The sequence below is a fragment of the Castor canadensis genome, chromosome 11, assembly GCF_047511655.1.
Source record: "Castor canadensis chromosome 11, mCasCan1.hap1v2, whole genome shotgun sequence".
NCBI lineage: Eukaryota > Metazoa > Chordata > Mammalia > Rodentia > Castoridae > Castor > Castor canadensis.
Window position 1 is genome coordinate 129,394,982 of NC_133396.1, and position 15,792 is coordinate 129,410,773.

General features: G+C 44.2%; 1 protein-coding gene across 1 annotated transcript in view; it reads left to right on the forward strand.

The window, feature by feature from the left end:
• Window positions 1–7,674, forward strand: part of Kdm5b (lysine demethylase 5B) — a 71,335-nt gene extending 63,661 nt beyond the window's left edge. The window contains exons 23-27 of the mRNA XM_074048624.1: window positions 1,203–1,688; window positions 3,560–3,671; window positions 4,467–4,621; window positions 5,864–6,184; window positions 6,718–7,674. Of these exons, the coding sequence (XP_073904725.1) occupies window positions 1,203–1,688; window positions 3,560–3,671; window positions 4,467–4,621; window positions 5,864–6,184; window positions 6,718–6,855 (1,212 nt within the window). The 3' untranslated portion in view covers window positions 6,856–7,674. The remainder of the gene's footprint in view (window positions 1–1,202; window positions 1,689–3,559; window positions 3,672–4,466; window positions 4,622–5,863; window positions 6,185–6,717) is intronic.
• The last annotated feature ends 8,118 nt before the right edge of the window (window positions 7,675–15,792 follow it).

Here is a 15,792-nt window from a genome sequence, read left to right on the forward strand (position 1 = left end):
ATTTTAACTGACAATCACATTTTGAGGGCATGGAAACAATTGGGAAAATAGAGTAAGTCTCTTGGCCTCTAGCTTTTGTTTCTGGAGGATAAAGCTCCATTTAAAATAAAATGCATGTTTCCCCGTGTATCTGTTCTCTTTCAGTGATATGACAGAGGAGGGCTTTAGTGGGCTAGCGTTTTGTTGTGGACTGGCCAGTGTAGCCTGGCATTAAGTTTGAGTTGGTAGTGGCCAACTCTGACGTGGCTGTTGATTTGAATCTGCCACTCTGCTGTTACTTCATGGTGCATAAATGAATAAATCTAATGCCTAAGCTTGCCTATTTATGGGGTGCCTTGAGTGCAGTAGTAGCAGCTTGGTCTGGTCATGTAAAAGTCCCATTTATGGACTATGTAAATGGTGTTTAGAGAAATACGTTCAGTATCACTGCAGCTTGAGACTGCAGGGTTGATTCTGTTTATGAGTGTTTTCAACTTGTTTATACAGGTTAGCTGAACTTAGCACTTTCCTGGGACTTGGTTCTCTTTAATAAAGAGGAAATACTTCATGTATGAGTACATTGCAGTTTTGCACAGAAAGACAACCTTGCAGAGTATCTGATTTTGTGATGATCTTATAGTATAGTTGTGGGAGGGAGAATGAATCTGGTCAAGTGGTTTCTGTTTAATGTCTTCATGACATTAATGTCCAGCACACCCAGAAAGACCCTAGTGGTGAAGAGCAATGAGAGGCATAGACTACTGCTGTGTAGTGCCTGCTCTGAGCCACTTTGCTATTTCAAGTACCTTTCTAGAAGAACACAAAAGCTAACAGAACTGAAAATAAGTGGAGAGCTTCAGAAGTGATCTACACACAGCGTAAAGTGTCTGCATCTTTGCAGAGAAGTAAAATTTTAGGAGATAAATGTATGAGGAAGTTGGACTTCTGAGCAGTGGCATATGGGAAGTGCTTGCTAACACTGTGTTTGCTGTGTCCCAGGCAGAGTGTGTTCTGTCTCACAACTCTCATTTAATTGTCAGGTGTGCACTGTTGTCGTCTCCATTTTATACACGTTTATAAGCGTATGCAGGGTTAGCCGTGGCTGAATGTGTTACCCAGTTCATTTGCACAGCTTAATGTGAGGCAGAGCCCGGGTTTGAAGATGTTGAGTTTTGGGAGAAGGCTGAGTTCTCCATGACATTGTCCTTGCTATTCCCTTTCAGATGGCAACGCTTGGGGAAGCTCGCCTTAGGGAAATGGAAGCTTTGCAGTCTCTCAGACTTGCCAATGAAGGGAAACTGCTGTCACCTGCCCAAGATGTGGAAATGAAGGTCTGCCTGTGTCAGAAGGCTCCAGCGACTCCCATGATCCAATGCGAACTTTGCAGGGATGCTTTCCACACTAGTTGTGTGGCAGTACCCAGTATTTCACAAAGCCCCCGAATTTGGCTTTGTCCCCACTGTCGGAGGTCAGAGAAGCCTCCATTAGAGAAAATTCTGCCCCTTCTGGCCTCCCTGCAGCGTATCCGAGTTCGCCTTCCTGAGGGAGATGCACTTCGGTATATGATTGAAAGAACCGTGAACTGGCAACACAGAGCCCAACAACTACTTTCGTCAGGGAATCTAAAATTTGTTCAAGACCGAGTGGGCTCAGGACTGTTATATAGCAGATGGCAAGCCTCAGCAGGACAGATGTCAGAGACAAACAAGGTGAGCCTGGACTTTGCAGGTTATTGGCATCCGTTCAGCTCTGTGCCTTTCTCCTGACATATAGCTCTGTCTGGTGTCGCTGTTTCCTTGGTAATCCGGTTACCATCATCAGCACTCATTGCACCTGTCTACTGCTTCCCACCTCAGGGGCCATGCACATCTGCCGTGACCTTGTAGTTTCTTCTGCACCTAACAGGAGCTGTCTCTTAGCCACTCCGCTTCTGTAGAGTACATGCTCACCTTTTCATATTTATAGATAATTTCTTCTTTTTTATGTCTGTTAGCCCATGTGTAATACTTAACATATGTATAACTTTTGCTTGACTAAACATTTCGTCCCTCACTTGTTCTTCTGTAAGTCATTATGTAGAAAGGAAGACAACCTCTTGTTTTCTATCTAACCTTTAAGGAAGAATAGTATTTGGAAGTATTTGAGTGTTGTTGCTTCAGAGCAAAGAGGATGAGTTTCATGCTATCTGTGGTTTTTCTGCCAAAAGCTAGGCTCTTCTAACCATTACTGGGATGGGTGGGCAGTTTTCTGTCTTTTATAGATGGCTTCAGAGAATGTAAAGAAAGCACAATTAAAATAGCAATATTCAGTCTTTTTATAAGGCTAATTTGATTTTTCAAATCTGGTACATATTTTTTTTATCAAGTAATCACAAACTGGACCTGGTAGTGCACACTTATAGTCCCAGCTCCTCAGGAGGCTGTGGTGGGAGGATCACTTGAGACCAGTCTTGGGCAACATAGACAAAAACAAAACAAAACAAAACCTTTGGGGCTAGAGACATGACAGTAGTAGATACTTGCCTAACATGCATGAGGCCTGGGTTCAAACCCCAGCGCTGCACAGACATAGAAAGAGAGATGCCAGCACAAGTCTGTGCCATGTGAATACAGACGCATGGATTAAATGTTCAGCAGATGAGAAATAAGGACCAGAAAATGCTGTCATTGCTTTCTTGATTTTTGTTTCTTTCCAGGCTTCTGACATACAGTGCCTGGCACAGAACAGATGATCAATTAAATTTTTGCTGCATAGATGCGTTGTAGCTGTTTGGACAGCCTACAGCGGAATCACTGTGTTCTTTACCCAGAACGTGCTAGGAGTTTCCCTTTATCCAAAAAGGGAAAGGGTGCAACTGTTATTTACTACTTCATGATCAGAAAAAGGTTTCCCTTGTTTCCTTTAATAAAACACTGAAGAAGGGGTATGTGATTGTGTGTGTGTGTGTGTGTGTGTGTGTGTGTGTGTGTATGAGAGAGAGAGAGAGAGAGGCAATGATTTCTGACAGATCCTTACTTGGTTTACTCAAAGGGGTACATGCCTGTGTTCATTGTAATGTAATCTTTAATAAGGAGAACTACATAAGGATTAAAAGGTTGTATGATTTGTTTTCACACAGAGAAAATGGCTTATTTCCCAATGGTCTGAAATCAGTCCAAGTAAAACGGGGAAGATTAAAGGCTTGGTCTTCTGGAGGGTTGATTTGGACAGTTTCCTGTTTCATTTTTTTTTTTTTTTTTTTTGAGGTACTGGGGCTTCAACTGAGGGCCATCACCTTGAGCCACTCCGCCAGCCCTTTTTGTGATGGGTATTTTCGAGATAGGGTCTCATGAACTATTTGCCCAGGCTGGCTTCAAACCATGATCCTCTTGGTGTCTGCCTCCTGAGTAGCCAGGATTACAGGTGTGAGCCACCAGCGCCCGGCTTGGCCAGTTCTAAGATGCTAGGGGGACTCATTTCAGTTTGGGAAAAGCAGGTCTGTCTGTCTTCTGGTTGCCTGCCTGAGAAGCTACTTTCATTGGGCCATTAGGAGTAATTTCAGTCTTGAAAAGACCTTGTTAGAAGATGTTTTTCTTCTTAGGTATCTCAACCTCCTGGCACAACGTCCTTTTCCTTGCCTGATGACTGGGACAACAGAACCTCGTATTTACATTCTCCCTTCTCTACTGGACGGAGTTGTATTCCCCTTCGTGGTTTGTATTTGATTATTTCTACTATTTGTGGGAGCTAACAGCAATGGGTCATCTTGCACTAGGTCTTTGTAATATATGATTAGGCTCCATAAAGAACTTCATCCTTAAATGCAGGATGCAGGCTAGTGTGCAGTTGCTAGATAATCTAGGGCAGTGATGGACCATATTTGAAGGAAAGAGAGAGGAAGGCCTTGTTCATTTGCTCCCAGGGATAAAAAGGTTCATCCTATGCCAACTCATTAATTAAGCACCGTGTATTTAGGTCAGATGCTAAGTCATGTGCTCCCTTGTTTCAGTACTTAAGAGACTTGTGTTTACAGGATCTTGAAAATAATCCACATTGAGACCTTCCTTCATTTTTCTTACCTCTAAATGACTACCCCAGGAGCTCTGCCTAAAGCTGCAACGGAGTCTTGATCCTTAGTCACATGCTCAGTGTGTGTCTAGTGACGTGACCAAGTTCTTCATCCACTCAAAGCATTCCTGCCCTGGGCTAGCTGCTGCTTTCTGTGATTTTTCTAGTAAAGGCTGTCCTGGCAGAGGGCGCTATCTTCTGTATTAGCTAGATGCAAGGAGAGAATTCTGGTGGAATAAATACTTCCTAGTAACCAGAAATCTTAGGAAATGTAGTTTGGGTTCTATTTGTGTAGTGTAGCTTTCGGCACGTTAAGTGAACTTAACTTGAACTGAATACTTACCTTAAGAAGGAAAAGGTGGAAGTTTGATGAGGGGAAGTCTCTGTGCTTGTGTGAAATACTCTTGTCATCATTTTAATTGGGTCTGGTCTTGTAACAGGCATCACTCCAGAAGTGAATGAACTGTTGATGGAAGCCCAGTTGCTCCAGGTATCCCTTCCTGAAATTCAGGAACTTTACCAGACTTTACTTGCAAAGCCAAGCCCTGCTCAGCAAACTGACCGAAGTTCACCAGTTAGACCTAGCAGTGAGAAGGTGAGTGTCTGAGAAAACAATGTTACACCTTTTCTTTTTTCTTTTTTTTGGGTGGTACTGGGGTTTGAATTGAGGACCTCACACTTGCTAAGCAGGCAGTCTACCACTGATGTTATACTTTGTAGTGTCACTCCACCTCAGTAGTTTGGTGAAGCGGATGGCTGATATCTTTGATCCACAAAAGGATGCAAACTGTCTACCTTGCAGCTCTGTTCTTAAGACTGTTAGTGAGAAGGAACATCGTTGACTTGCAGCACCTGGGGCTTATGGCCTGCATTTGGATCCTGTTTTAAGTTACTAATTTATTTTTTCCTGTTTCTCAAGGTGTGCTTCTCATCATTCCTATGTGACAATAGTAAGAAGCAGCATTATTTTTATCCTATAAGAGAAATACTGTAGAAATAGAAATGTAATTATAGCCTTTTTTTTGTTTTTTATAAAGAACAGAGTCAATGTTGAACCTAACAAGACATCTGGTGTGGGTGAGGGCTGAAGACACCTGTCTTGAATGCTGACTTGAAGGATACTCTACAGTGTCCTGTTTCTTAGCATACTTAAATATACTGCTGCTGCCTCGTTCTTATAAACTAACTGACCTGTCACATATAACATAAGGCCCTTACCATAGAGGCACACGATAGGTATCTACTAGGACGACTGAAGCCATGTTAGAGCATGAGGACTGGTAATGGCATTTAGAGTTTTATTTTTCATTGTGAAACCAAATTGTGTAGAAGATGATAGTTATTATGTTCATTTAATGGACCTTCCTCCTAGAAGGGGTGGGAGGACTATGTATTTTTTAAAGAAGAGGAACATACTAGCCTGGTTCCTCAGGAACCTTAGATCAGACACTTAGAATCTACACAATTAGTCATGCATTGGTGAAAAGAAGAATCTCTGGACATCTTTCATTTCCTGGTGCCAGTTGGCTAATTTGAAGGCAAAGTATGTTGTTGGTTTCCTTTTTCTAGTGTTCCTTCACTAGCACCAACAGTGAGGAAGAAAGAAAGTTAAACTGGTTGTACTGCACGACTTGGAGGGGAGTTGGGGGAGAGGCTAGGATGCAGTGTGGTGTCACTGTGTGCTGGGGGACCATCTGATTCCTCATTCACATATTTTCTTTAGTCTTACTGGTTTTAGACGAGATCGGGCACATTCAGGGTGGTATTGCCATAGACTAGTAGTTTTAGTAGTGGGCAGTCTGTAGGCTAAACTTGAATTTTCTCATCTTCCGTCCAGAATGACTGCTGCCGAGGGAAACGCGATGGAGTCAGCAGTCTTGAGAAAAAACTGAAGAGACGCCTGGAGAGAGAAGGCCTCTCCAGTGACCGGTGGGATCGAGTTAAAAAAATGCGGACCCCTCAAAAGAAGAAAATCAAACCGAGCCATCCCAAGGACTTGAACAATTTCAAATTAGAGAGAGAGCGTAGCTATGAATTAGTCCGATCTGCCGAAACTCATTCCCTGCCCTCAGACACATCCTATTCTGAACAGGAGGACTCTGAGGATGAAGATGCCATCTGTCCAGCTGTGAGCTGCCTGCAGCCAGAAGGAGATGAGGTCAGTGAGGTTTGGGCCATAGAGGACGTGCTTTCCCTTAACTCAGAAACCCTGTAAGCTAGACCTCATCTCGCTGGGTCTTTCTCTTCTGCTTGTCTGCTTTGAGCCGATCTGAATGGATTGCTCAGTCTTCCCCCCACTGATACCTCTGCTCTTAACCATCGTTCCTGGGTCTCCTCCCTTTCCTTGAAGAAACTCTCGTTCTTCCCTTTTTCCTTTTCTTGTTTCTCCAGCTTTCACCGTCCCGGCGCTAAGAAGGTGGGAGGGATGCTGATGTAATACCCTTTTGCTTACTATCACAGGGCAGCACTGTCTTACCCCAAAGCAGTCACGACTTGAAGAATGACTTTGACTCGGTTGCTTTGGCTGGTGGGCCAGCTACACTCATGTGGCTTAGCTGTTGTGCCAGAAGTCCCAGTGGTGGGACAGTGGCCGTTAATGGCAAACGGCCTGAATATCTTGAGGCTGGCCTGCCCAATTTTGAATGGCATTTTTTCCTCTGAATACCCCATCTCCCTGCTCTTTGTAACCAGGTGGACTGGGTCCAGTGTGATGGCAGCTGCAATCAGTGGTTTCATCAGGTCTGTGTTGGTGTTTCTCCAGAGATGGCAGAGAAGGAAGACTACATCTGTGTGCGCTGTACTGGGAAGGACGCACCAAGCCGAAAGTAAAAACAAAACAAATACCCCACTTAATGTAATTCAGGACTCCAACCAGAAGATTTCCTCAAATCTCAGCAAAGCTACAGGACTGGTATTCAAGCCAGCCTGTACACGGTGCTATTTCTATTCCTTACGGGATCATTTTTCCAGAACTCTTTGAAAAAAAGAAAAAAACAACTAAAAAAATTTTTGACACTTTTTGTATTTTTTTCCTTAAGAGCTGTTTGTGGTTGTTGAGGTTTGAAATGCTGACTGTTTTTTGCAGGGGTTTCCCACCAATTTGGAAGGCATTGGAGCTTGCACCTTTTCCTGTACAGCATTGACGTTGTACCTCTTGTCTGGGATTTACCGGCTTAAGAGTCCAGCTCAGTTTCAGGGCCCAGACGGGGCACCAGAAATTCCAGTAAACCCTCATTGGAGGAATCTTTCTCGTTTACTCTGTTACCACATCTCGGGGGGGTTTTAAGTTGTTCACTTTGGGGGTTTTTGTTTCTTTCTTTATCCAATTTTCTTTTATCTGGTAGACTAGGTTTATTTATCTGAGCAATAACTTCTATGTTGGTTTCAGTGGCTGGAATTAAAACAAAAACAAAACAAACTTCTAAACAGTGTGTTGGTGCTTTAGCATTTGGTTAATGTACAGAACGCAAATGTCTAGTTTCTAGTGTCACTGATGAACTAGTGATGTAGAAAAGAGACTGCGCTGTAAGTAATTGCCACAGCTGTATTTTGGCTTTCACCCTGCCCCTTTCTTCCTCCCCTATTTTTTGGTAGCTTGTATCAAATGTTGCGTTTATATTGTGGAATAAATCCTTGGTCCTAATATAACACTAAATGTTGGTTATTTAGAGCCATAGACTACAGCTGCCTCTGCCCCTCTTCCTCGTGGGCTTGCAGAACCAGAAGGGGTCACTTTCCTTTGCCTCTGCCCATGCAGGCTGCAGTAGCAGTGGATGGTAGCCTGCAAACACAAGAGAATTCTTCTTTTGTAGCCCGCTCTTTGAAGTGGGCCATGTGCCTCCAGGCCTCACTAATAATCCCTGAGTCTTCGAAGACTAGGTAGGACCTGCCTATAGAGCCATGCTCTTTACATAAGGTCTCTCAAACATGGTGAATCACCCCAATCCTCAAATCGGTCCTCCCTGTGGAAATGGTACCTTTATTATATTTGAATTGTCAGGGAAACTTGGTTCAGGGTTAAACTGTTGGAAGGAATACAAGGAAGGTTCATAGGGGGTCAGTTTTAGTATATGAATTGAGGAGAAAGTCAGGAACACCCAGGTTCTGCTTTCCTGGGATCCTTTTCTGATCCTTTTTAACTCCATCTATTGTTATTGATGGTCAACAGCGCATACCTTTTTCCCTTCTTTCCTTTTGAAAGAATGTTGTTCTGCAGTGGAGAAGACATCCTGGTGAACAGAAGATTCTTACTTCCTTTTTCTTACTCTGTTGCTGATACTTGTTTCCCCACATTTTATAGCCATAAACCTGAACGTGGGTAGAACTAGTGGGTTTTTAACAAAACAGAACAACAGCAAAAAGAAGTTTGTGATGTAGCAGAAACTATCCCTTCTTATGCAACTCAAGATAATTAAATCTCTTTAAGAATGACTCCTGTTCATCTGCAGTTTCCCTGCAGTAATTCTGATGTCTCCTTGACTGATGGAAGTTTGGGGGCCAAAAAGAAACAAGTGTCCAGTACACACTTTGGGGTAAGAGTGGTTTGGCCTTTTAATAATCCAGACTCTTAGCCCCACCCTCCAACAGTGGAACAGAATCCCAGCTGCCTTCACTTTCCATGGAGAAAATAAGCTTCATAGGGGGGTCTTCTGGGGGTGCAGATCAGTAGTAGAGTGCTTGTCTAGCATACATGAGGCCCCAGGTTCCATCCCCAGCACCACACATGAAAAGAACACTGCTACTAAAATAAAGCCTTAGCCTTTAGGGAGCTTTCACCTGCCTCATGTAAGCTCCCTTTGCCAAGCCCCACTAGCTTTTCTCCATGTGTAGGCTGATTGTAGCAGCCTTGGCAAGGTAGCTTGTCTATCTGAGGGAGGAAGGGAAGCAGGTATATATTTGAACCATCTCCTCCCCAGGTGGTAACCACTTATCTTTTTTAGCATGTGCTGATGTTGAAGTTAATGCTAGTTGCCCAAAATTACACTACTAGTAAATGACAAAGCTTGGGTTTTTTTCTTCCAGTTCTACTGTGTTCATCCTATCTTGTGCACTATCAAATGCTGAAATGAACCCAGATACATTTGCCTTCCAATTTATACCTTCTGTTGTATAGCCAACGTGACTACAGACAGACTAATATTTATTGTCCAAAAATGACTTTGTTAATTGTGAAGCTGGCATGTACTCTACAGAAAACTTTGAACTGTGGGGAAAGAAGATGAAACACAGAAACTGACACTCAAGTTTTCCAAATCTTGATGGTCCTGCAGCTCCCTGAGCTTGGTGAGGTCTGTGGGAGGTAGAGCCTAAGCCAGGAGGAGGAGGGTCAGTGGTAAACAAAAAGACTGGGGAACTGAGCACCAAGGGGTGAGCAAGGAATTCCCTCTCACCTCTGTGACCATTGGTTGCTTTTCCTTTCAGATCAGACTCTGGGGGATTTCTTTTTTTTTTCATTTTGGCAGTACCGGGGTTTTTGAACTCAGGGCCTCACAGCTTGCTAGCAGGCTAACAGGTGCTCTACTACTTGAGCCACTCCACCAGCTCTGGGGGATTTCTTATATAAAGGGCTTGCTTATACATAGCCTCTAGCTGGGAGAAGGACATTTGGACTAGCTAAATGATGTTGGCTTTTTTTTTTTCTTTTTCTTTTTTTTTTTTTTTTTTTGGTGATGCTGGGGTTTGAACTCAAGACCTAGGCTTGCTAAGCAAGAGCTCTACCACTTGATTCACTGCCAGCCTTAAGGACATTGGCTTCTTTCCAGCTTCACTGCAGCATCCTGGGAGTTGGCACTCATTTTTTTATCTCAAGGTTAACCCAAAGCAAAATTGCCCACTTGTGGTGGAGGTTAGTACTGATATGTTTCCCTGCTTCGTTTTGCCAACACAGAGCTTAAGAAAATGAGACAAAGGTCTCGAGGCTTTGAATCTTCCAGTTTGGCAGAAGTGGTTGAGATGCACCTGGTTTGCTATTATACCCACCGTAAAACTACATGATGACAGGCATGATGATGCATGCCTGTGATCCCAACACCTGAGGCAGGAGACGGCAAATTCAAGGGCAGCCTGGGCAAAAAGGTAGTTAGCCTGTCTCAGAAGGACTGGGATCACAGCTCAAGTGTTAAAGTGCCTATTTGGTATGCTCAAGATCCTGAGTTCAATCTCCACTATTGCAAAAAAAAAAAACTGACGAGCCAGGCGTGCTGCACTTGCGATCCCAGCATGAGGAAGAAGGCTCTCAAGGTCGGCTAACATAGTGAAACCCTGACCGCCCCAAAACAACAAAAACAATGTGGTCTTTTGACTATTGGTGCATGAGGTTGAAAATGATAGATGCTTCTCTGGAAGGAGCTAAAGCTTGGCTTCTCTTTCTACCTACCCAGGTATACTCTAGAGGTCATTTTGTAGTGGGTTTCTGCCTGGAGTGAACTGTAGGTGCTTTCTGTACTTGTGACATGAGATAGACTTGGACAGCAAGGATAATCTACTGCCAAGATTAAGCCAGAGCTGGTCATTCAGAAACAGGCTGACATATGCTAGTCTTTGCTAGGTATGTGCCAGCCTATATTAAAATGGTTTTTCCTTGGGCTGGGGATGTGGGTCATGGTAGAGCACTTGCCTAGCATGCATGAGGCCCCGGGTTCAATTGTATAGTGCCACAATGCTGCAGAAGTGTTGAATCCAATGAACCATTGCCTGTTCTGAAGCAGAGCTGAGAAAAGCAACGAAGATCCATTATTGACCTCTATCAAGCTCCATTTGAGTGTCAGGCGCTCCTTCTCAATGAAGCACCAGAGTGAAAATTCTACTTCAGAGGCCCTCTGCCCCAGTCCTCTGCATGTGGTTCTTCCAAGCTTCTCCACTTTATTGGAGACGATTCGTGTGTACCCTGCAATAGAAATGTTACCGAAAAGCTGCCTGAACAAAAACTGCATAATACTGTTGTAAATCCATTTTTAAGGCATAAAGAATCAATTTGTAAGGTGTATATTTCACTTCTTCCAAATTTATGTAAACAAACTCATGTTTAAACATCACTTACATGGAGATGTGTACATTTTCATCAGTATAAAATGAAACATTTCAAACCAGCCAACAGCAGAACAGATAATCCAGCCCCCTTTAGGGGTTCTGAGTTAATTACACAAAGATGAAGGGCTGTGATCTTGTCGATTTGGGTATGTTTTTAATTTTCAGTATAACCTGCCGCCTTGCCAATGGGATATCATTTGATCAGGTGAGTGGAGGCCAAAGGGCTGTTCTTTCAGCTTTCCCATCAATGGCAACAGAGAGAAATTGAAAAGTTGCCTTTAAAAAGAACTGCTCTTGGACTGGGGGTGTAGCTCAAGTGGTACAGTATCTGCATAGCAAGTGGGAGGCCTTAAGCTCATACCCCAGTACCGCCAAAAAAAAATTGCCTTTCTGAGAAAACTAGATTCTTGCTCTAATAAAGACCAAGCCAAGTGCCGGTGGCTTACGCCTGTAATCCTAGCTACTTGGGAATCATGGTTGGAGGCCAGTCCTGTCAAATAGTTCTCAAGACCCTCTCTCAAATGATCAGAGCAAAAGGAACTAGAGGTGTGGGTCAAATGGTAGAGTGCCTGCTTTGCAAGCACAAAGCCCTGAGATCAAACCCCAGTCCCAACTAAATAAATAGACCAATATTTTAGTATCTGGCAACCTTCCTTGCTAGAAGTTGAGAGCAGTTTCAAGCACTGCTCCTCCTGCCTGCCCCAGCCAGTACTTTGCCCACTTACTTTGGTTCTGATGTGAGCACATGCAAAATCTCTTTTTCATGATTGGGACAGGTGGCTTGATAATCAAAAAGTTAAAGGACAAAAAATGTTTGATTTTAACCTACACAATAACTCTATATTCATTAAACTCTAAAATTTAGTTTGAGGGTGAAGGGCTGAGCAAGCCATAAGTGCTCATCATGCCAAAAGCTCGAGCACATTTTATGAAGGGTAGAGAGGTGGCGTTGAGGTTATTTTGAATTGGTTAAGAGCAGGTCTACTGTTTTTAGGTCATTTGGTCTAGATTTCAAGGTGTTCTAAGCTCCCAGAAAATAAATGCTACTAAAGACAAGGCAAAACTTCAGCTGTCTGATCTACTGGCCAGTTATGGCACACATGGAATTGTGTTTTAAAAGATGGTCACTGTTCTTAGAATACCCTTCTGTATGTAAGAAGCCATAGCAGTACTTTACAGTTGTGAAACTAAAGAGCTTGACTGACTTGCCATCCTGGGAAAGGTGAACTTCGGGAATCAGGTGAGACTGACGTAGGCATTAACTTTGTTCTTAGGAAAAGCCTATATGCTGTTCTGTCCAGGGCTTTCTAAGAACCAAGAGGTTAGTAAACTTCATTTTTCTTTCCTGCCCCTTTTCTTCTTGCTCCCACCTGTAGGGAATAAAATAGAGTGGACAGTAGAGGCCTAGGTTTAACCTGCAGTCACCAATCGATCATTTAATTGTTTTTGTGACGCTGGTTGTGAGGGGCTTTTATTTTTCAGAGATACTTTGAAGACTAGCAGCCATGTTAGCCTTGAAGTGGCCACTCAGTGGGCAAAATGCCTCCATGACCAGGTTCCTCTTCCCTGTTGAGACTGAGAACACATGGTCAGTACTGTGGTATTCCCCTGACCACCTGCCAGACACCTCTGTGTCTCCTCAGGCAGCTTCACAAGAGGAAGCAGGTCCTGGACACAAGCTCTTGGACTTGGTTGTATCTTGGAAAACAAGCAGAAGTCACAGTGAGTGTGAGGCCCACAGGTGGTTACTTTGCTCACTTCATGTCCATTGCACTCTCAAGAGCAGGAGTGAACAACTTACAAACTTCTCACAGAATCAAGGAAATCTGGAAGGCAAAGGCAAGGAGGATTTGTCAAAGCATAAGGCTGTGTGTCTGGATATGCAGGCCCTGGTTCAGCACACTCGGTTCCCATATGTTCTCTGAGCCACTAAAGGCAACTGGCCGCCGCTCCAGGTATGGCCACCAGGTGGAACAATTCGATTTCCTCTTGCCAGGTTGATATAGGTTCTAGCTTCCTGTTTTTAAGTTGGCCAGGAGGGAAACACATTTCAGTGAGTGTAGGCAATCTTCACTAAGATTATTAGGAATTTTAAGGTTCTAGTCCTTTCTGGAGAGAAAGCCGGGTCTTTGCACATCGTCCTTCTCCAAACCCAGTTTTCCAAGGGAAAATAGAAAGGATAGAGGCCCACTTGGTGCAGTCATCCCAATTTAAGTGATCACAGAGGGCTGGTGATTCCTTCCCCGGAGAAGGATTGTGGGCAGAACCAGTGCTTATTACTGGCGCTTCCTTTGGAGACTAGGTCCCAGGGAAGCAGGTAGGAAGTGATTCTCTGCTAGACCACCTGGAGACTGAGCTCTGAAGAAGCAGTCATGGGACATGGATGACTTGAACTGGGATATAGATAAAACTTGTGTAAGGCCTGAAGCCAGTAGCTGAGCCAGACCCAAGCTCAAGTCCTTTTGCACCCTGTACCGTGACCTCTGCTACATCATTAGGTTTTTTGTTTTTGTTTTTGACAGTACTGGGATTTGAGCTCAGAGTCTCATGCTTGCTAGGCAGGCTCTACCGCTAGAGCCACTCCTCCAGGAAGGGTTGGCTCTTTTTAAACATTTCTGTAGCATTCATTACCTACCAGACATTCTTAGGACTTTATGCACATTAATTTTCTAACACTTAAAAGGTAATATTTCCCTGAGAGTAAGGATGGAATTTTGATGGCAAAAATATACCCTCATCAGCTTTAGAGTTTGCAATGAGTTCCAAAGAACCAAGAGTACTGGTCTGAGGCTGGTGAGCCTGCTTCATCTCTCTGTCCCTGCCCCCACCACGGGTTCTTAAAGGGAAGGCTATGCCCAAGGCTACTGCTGCTTTGTCCAGGAAGATAATAGGTGTCTTTTTGGCTTCTAATATTAATCTCAGCATAAGGAAACCATAGGGTGAGGTGGGTGGGATGGGATATTGGAGAGGAGTGGGTGTTTTCCAGGCCCTGGACGAGCCACCAGGAACTTCTAGTGAGCAACAGAAGAGGGCAGCAGAGCATCAGGATCCGGCTCCTTTCTAGTTCCCGGAGCTGGGCCTGGGCTCACCTGGATGGAAGCTGGGTTAAACAGACTTGGACACCTTGAGTGTCTAATCACTGTCTATTCCTATGCTCTAGGCCAGACGTCAGGATCTATCTTCTGCAATGTATCCCTCACAAAATTCTTAAGTTCAAACTTGCTGTTTGGAAGGAGATTGTGTTGTAGACTTGACTGAAGATCAGGTTTTGGATTCTCATTCTGTTGATTGATAGAAGTCAATGCCTAAGGTAGAGGTGATCCCAACTATGTTCCCTCCTGCATTCTCAGCCCTGCACCAGGTTTTATGGGGTCATGGGCTGACACAAAGCACTGTGTTCCAGGAGCCCAGCCTTTAGCACAGGAGGAACTATACACAGGTCTTTTTTTTTCTCTAATGTGCCTGCGTAATTTTCATGGCACTACAGAAGAAAGAGCAAGGCTTTGGAAGGGTGAAAATTTGAATTGACTTGAACTAGGTCATTGCCAAACTAGCCACGTGGCCTTGATGAAGATGGGTGCAAGATTCCCCAGGGCACTTTGTCCTCACGTGCCCCTCCCTATATGTTTGGTTTGACTCTAGCTCCCTTAAGCACCACCTAAGGTCAGTCAGAGACACTGGCTGTAAATTGTTCCAATGAAGGTGTTTGATTAGGGTCTGGCCTTGGCTCTATGGGATCCCTGGATGTTGAAGCTGGGTACAAACTTTGCATATGTGAGTGGATAAGAGCCAGGGAAATAGTCCCAGGAGTCTGCGGGAACATGTAGAACAAGATGTGCACCCAGAGAAAGCTGAGGATGAAGCATTTCAAATGGCATAAATAACAATAATAATAAATAATAAAAGCCAATGCAATGCTTAGTGTGTGCATGCATTACCCTCAATGCTTTCCATATATTAACTCATTTAATCTTCCCCAAAGCCCAGTGAGGTCACTACTGTCATACCCACTTTACAGATGAGGAAATTGGCCTTCACACAGGTTAAGACTAAAGGCCATCCAGCTAGTACACAGAGGAGCCAGAGTTCAAACCTAGCATCTTAAGATGGAAGGCTCCTGACTACCCTTGTGGCTAGAGATACGTGACTCCCCAAAGCAATAGCCATTTCTAAAAACTCCAACATCTGCAGGTGTGGTTCAAGTAGTAGAGCACCTGTCTAGCAAGTGCAAGACACTGAGTTCAAACCTCAGTACCCCCCACCCCGACCCCGCCAAATGCCCAACATAGCTGCTGATGCCTTCACAGGCTATGGTTCCTCCTTCTCATCCCCAGCTGAGGGAGGCTTATAAAAGCCTTAGTTTAGAGAACTGAGGGAACATCCGTTTTTCCTAAACTGGGTGGGTAACTCAAGTTGAAAATGTGTGCCAGCAGCCTCTTTAAGGTCCAGGTATCTGCTGCTCTGGGTGGGGTTCAGAGAGTAGGCCAGAGGTCTAGGCAGGGACCCTGCCTTTGGGCCTCCTGGCAGGTGGTGGCAGCTCTACCATGGCACTCGGTTTCCAAGTCACACCTTCACCCTCCATGAGCAAAGTCACCTCAGTTGGAACTGAGCCAGGCATTTTCATTGTGATCCTGGCAAAAAGAGCCAGTCAGTCCAAGAAAACCAGCAAATTACGTAAGCAAAAGTGCGGGAAATCTCAAGGCGACTGGCCTGAGTGGGAAGAGGAACCAGAGCACC